The 5331-nt window shown below is 46.8% G+C and overlaps 1 protein-coding gene across 1 annotated transcript; it reads left to right on the top strand.

Moving 5' to 3' along the window:
• The first annotated feature begins 1475 nt into the window (after positions 1–1475).
• Positions 1476–2168, top strand: RMI2 (RecQ mediated genome instability 2). The gene is made up of 2 exons (XM_086622403.1): positions 1476–1746; positions 1961–2168. Exons 1-2 carry the CDS (start codon positions 1476–1478, stop codon positions 2107–2109), a joined length of 420 nt encoding a protein of 139 aa, XP_086478529.1. The 3' UTR covers positions 2110–2168.
• Positions 2169–5331: the final 3163 nt, after the last annotated feature.

Consider the following 5331-nt stretch of genomic DNA (forward strand, 5'->3'; position numbering starts at 1 on the left):
CTTTAAAGAAGGGTGACTGCAGGGGAGTCAGTTCTCTGTGCATTTTTACCCATTTTGCACTTTTGTAGGTAGCATGGAACTTGTGAAACTGAGAAATCCATCTCCTTGGTTTTCCTGATTCTTTTCTTTTCCTTTGTTCCATTCTCCTGTTTTTCCGTTAGCTTCTTTCTTGGCTTATTTTCTAAATGAAAAGTCAACCCACCTACTCATAGGAAAGCACAACATTCCAAGACTTTCAGATTGTGCCGAATTAGCCTATCTGTAATATAAACAGACAGCAAATATATTCTCAAAGGCCTTGGAATTAAAGTCTCTGCGCTTAAAGCTGCCTATACTTTCAGTGTATTACGCTCCAGATTTCCACGTAAGTATGTACAATAAAAAGACATCCTGGAAGTATCCCTGAGAAAATCAGCATGTGCATTTTCTTTTTTCTCACAAAACTGCAGGATCTTTATCCGCTACAGTAAATATTAGATGGTCATTTCTTGCTAAGTAGTGAAGAAATACCTTGGAAAAATACCTGGGATGGCTCCAAGAGCCTGGGAGGAGATATGTGCCAGTCTTACACCAGTGTAACCCTGGGGCAGGGGCAAAGAGCAGGAACCAGTCTGCAGGGCGACTCGACGCAGATGAAGTTAAGGCACAGTAAAAAGTATTTTCTGCTCGAACCAAACCATCGCATCAGATTTTACACTAGTTTTTGCACGTAAAGGAGTCAATCCTGGGTTGAATTAACGTGAAATGAGAACCAGCTGGTCTAAAACCCGGGAGAGGCTCTGCCCACGGGTGGCAGAAGGTAGTGGTGGCCCGGACCTGTCTGGTGAACTGCACTTTTTCCATCACGTTAAAATCGCAGCCGCTGGAGCAGCTGTGCAGGGGCGGCTCGGGAGTAGGTGAACCACCTGGGAGTAATTCGTGTTTGCCATTAGCATCAAAACCAGCACACCTGTTTTATCAGCACACCTGATAAGGACTTTTTTTTTTTTTTTTAAACCCAGAAAACTCGGCAGCAGACGTGACGGTTGTGTGAAACAGCGCGCCCAGTTCTGGAGAAGAGGCGGACGCGCCCCCTCCGCCCGCACCGGGTGAGTGGTTTTACCGCCGCCGGAGCTGCCCTGCAGCAACGGGGCGGAACCGCGGCCGTTACCGCGAACGCCGCCCTTACGCGAAAGTACAACCGGGGGGCGCGGCTCGACCACCGCGCACGAACAGGGCGGCCGTTGCTCCCTGTTTTTAGGTTAAAGTCACTCAGCCGTCCCCTGCGGCGGCAGCAGCCGGGCGGCGCCGCAGCCCTCCCCTCCCCTCCGGCGGCAGCACCGCGGCCCGCCGAGCGCCCGGCGGCCGCTCAGGCGCCGCCAACGTCTGCGGCGGGGCGGGGCGGGCCGCGCGCCGCTTCCCGCCCTTCCCCTCAGCGGCCGCGCACTGCGCTGCCCTCAGCCGCCTCAGGCCGCCCTGGGCCGCGGCGCGGCGGCATGGCCGGGGACGCGCTGGGGCCGCCGGTGAAGGTGCTGGCCGCCCAGCTGCGGCAGGCGGTGCGGGGCGCCGGCGGGACGTGGGAGCTGGGCAGGGCGGAGGCGGGCCGGGCGCCGCTGCGCCTGCGGGCCGTGTGGATGCAGGGCACCGTGCTGGAGGTGGAGCGCGGCGGAGCCCGCGGAGGCTCGGCCCGGCTGCAGGACGGCAGCGGCCCCTTCACCGTGCTGGGCGTGGAGGAGGTGCCCAAAGGGCGGCCCTGCCTTAGCGCAGGTACCGGCGGGGGCGGAGGGCCGGGCGGGGCACGTTCGGGTCGTGAAGCCTTTTCGTGAAATGCGGCGCTAAGCAATCTCAGTTCCTTGAATTTTGCTGCAAGTATTCGCAACTCTAATTCGAACTGTTTAACTACTTGGTTTTGAATATTTTTGTCTTCTGAATTTAAAATTAAAATACAAGGGTTAATTAAATTTCATGCTTGTTCTTTTAGGGAAGTATGTAATGGTGATGGGTGTGGTGCGGTCCTGCAGTCCTGAGCCTGTTCTTCGAGCAATAAAGATGACAGATCTTTCTGAAAACCCCGTGCATAAGAACATGTGGAGCCTTGAAGTGGAGGATTTGCACAGAGTTATACCCTAGATACTTTTTCTTCTGCCTAAAATAACTGAAAGTGTACGTTTTCATATTTTTTCTCTTTTTTTTTTGGTGCAGAACATTGGGCTGTTCTGTGTATTTGTGATTTCAAACAACCACAAGTTACTTTTGGAGTAAACAAAGAGAGAAGTCAGGCTCAGAGTTAAGTGGAGAGATCTGTGCATATCTGATAATAATCACAGTGTTCACCTCTCAGTCTCTTTTTGTACCAGCAGATTCGAAAATACTTATTTGGCGCTTTCTGAGTAACATGTCTATGCTGTCAAGAATACAACATGTTTCTACCTATGGTAGTTGCTGTTTCTGGGAACATGCATTTAGATAGTTGTTCCTGTAGCGGTGTATTCTTGGCAGCAAGAGCTGCACAGAAATCGTGTTGCAAGGGCGAACTTGATATGTGGAATGTAGGCAAAATATGTTTCAGTCCATGTAGATTGTTGCTGGAAATAACATCTTCACCTGTGTTTTCACTTTGAGTAATAACTGTGTCAGTAAAATCTACTTGTAAGACAGATGTCTCTTTCAAACTGTAAGCAATCTTGTATTTAAATACCTCTCTGGCTTCTGTGTTTCTGAAATACTCAAAGTGGTACGGTAATAACACGTGTTCCAGTGAACTGAAAAGATGTGATGTAGGATTCCTTGGAATAGGTTCTCAAAATTCAAGATGCAAATACTCTTACCACCTCATGAAACAAGCTTGCTGTGCCAGAGTGCATTTTTCTCTTTGAAGGTTTCCCTTCTTTTTCCAATGTATGCTATTTTTAGTTAAGTAATTCGTAAGTTTATTTTATTTTTATGTTTTTTCCTGCGGGAAAAAAAACCCCAAACTTATGAAATCAAATCAAAAAGCAGAACTATTACTACGCTTATTTCCCCTCTTTTCTAAAGAGAATTTGAGTCCTAAAGAAACCATTGCATTATCTGTGTGGTGTGGCTTTGTAGTTTGGGACTTTACTGTCCAGTTAATTAGGAATGCATATAGGAAGGGAAGATATACTCTCCAATTGTACAACTGAAAACAAGAATCAAGTTGTGGTAACTGAATTTTAAAATTGTAGGATTGTGTTTTCAGAGCATATGGAAATCAAATACTGTCTTTTAGGTAGATCTTTAAATGGGATCTGTACAGATCAGGACTGGGTTTCAGAGTGCAATTCTAGCCTTAAGTTTTGTATTGCAAACCAGACCACAGCAGAGGCAGTTGTATAACAGAAGTCCTGTGCTCTGAGACACTGCTGATGAAATGCCAAAATGCGAGTACATACAGAATTTTGGCAGTCTGGGTTTATTTATTGTTTCTAATGCTGGGAAAAAATCCATTTGTGGATTTTTTTTTCAGAAGTGATCCATGAGGTCAGCGTGTTGGCTGGTAACTGTTTTTATCTGGTGATAGATACTTTTCCATCTCAATGCTTCTTGTGCCAGGAACCTGAAGCTTGTTCCAAATAAGTTCACCTTGCCATGCTTTTCAACTAGGCAGTAAAACCTGGGAAATAAAGAGCTACAAGATCTGCTGCATCCTTGCTGGTGTCAGTAAATTTATGTCAGAATTACATACGGCTTGTAGCCTCTGTCATACATAGCAAAGTCGAATGTCGAGCTTCTAAGCAAAAGACTTCTAGTGATTGCTTTGACTTGGAGTTCACCTGTGCTTTACCTGATGAGAGGCTGGTGCTGCTTATGGCTGTTGGTGGCTTGTCTGCCACCTGGGTTTAAGGGTCAGGTTGAAGTGCCTTGTCTCTGGGTTTCCCAGAAGAGAGAGAGAGAGACAGGCTCACTCTGTAAAGAGTTTGGCACTGTAGGGCTCTACTGTGTAGTGGGAATTCTCCTTTTTCCACATTGTAACTGTCGTCTCAAGTTCTGCAGTAGAATGTGAGTTTGTCTGTGATTTCCGCTGCTGTTGTACAGCACGGCACGTGAGTGAGAAGTTACAGGGTGAGGGGCTTCTCTAGCCCTGTCTTGCAGAGGGGGAGGTCAAAGCTGGGATCTTGTTCTGTGCTTGGTGTTTGGACCTTGAAGAGGGCTGTAGATTGCAGGAATGCTTCTGTGTTAGCTTTGTCGTAACTGGAACCAATCCGGATTGATCTCGGAGCACATACCAGTATCTGGGGAACTCACCTGGCAGAACAGTGAGGCCCTGTGAATGTCAAACGTTCTCCGCCTGTGATAAGATCCTCAAAACCTCAACTTTGCTACTAAGTTTTGGGGCATAAGAGTTTGTGTGGTATGTGTAACTGTGAACTTAGAGATCTAGAGTTTCTGTATATGACCTATATAAAAGACGTTGAAAGTGAGTTGTAGGGAGTTGTAGGGCACTAAAAAGAATAATGACTTCACCTCTCTATGCTCCTGCAAGGACAGCTGGGTGTTGGGTGAGTGTGTTCAGACTGGTCTGATCAGCATAAGTTAGAGATGCAGAAGTTCCTGCTTTCCAGTGAGCTGGGAGGCAAGATCAGAGCCACTTGTATTGTGTGATGTGTAGATCCATGAGCTATTCAGTGGATTTTATGCATTTTCCATAGGACAACAAAGTTTGTGTACTGCATTACCTTCATCTGAAGCATAAACGTTTCAGATTATTTCAGTCAAGGTGTTCTAAAATGTACAGTATTATCAGTAGCAGTATACTACAAGTTTAGTCTTGATAAAGCCAGGGGTAGTGCAGACAAAAACACTAGTTTTGAAATACTGAAACTGAAGGCTTCACCTGAGAAATTATTTGGTCAAATCCTGCCAAGGGGCTCCTTCCTGGAGGATCACATCTGTGAGGAATCACAAACATGTTGCAGTTGGCTTGAGGAATGTTCTTTGTGGTGAGTCGTCACCTCATCTTGGCATGCTCCCCTGCAAGAGGGTGTCAGCTTCCAACAGGCAGGGAGGCTGCTGTCCAGCCATGAGGGACTGCTGGCGTGTGCTTCCCCACCTAATCTTCTGTCACCTTCCAATTTAACGACTTGTTTGCTGCCTTACAACGTAGCTGACATGTTGCTTCTGTTAGGTGGGGAAGGTGGTGTATTAGTCCGTTTTTGAATTCCCAAGATGAGGCAGCGATTAAGACATACTTAAAAATAATTCACATGGATGGCTTCCTTGGTTCATTAATGGTTTTACAAAGTTCACTTGAAGAATCTCTTGATCTGTGGCAAACTACTGTGTGTTTGTTACCAGTTACTTTATGAACAGGCATGAAAAATAGCTTGCCTT

This window comes from Tauraco erythrolophus, chromosome 17 (genome assembly GCF_009769465.1).
Source record: "Tauraco erythrolophus isolate bTauEry1 chromosome 17, bTauEry1.pri, whole genome shotgun sequence".
Taxonomy (NCBI): Eukaryota; Metazoa; Chordata; class Aves; order Musophagiformes; family Musophagidae; genus Tauraco; species Tauraco erythrolophus.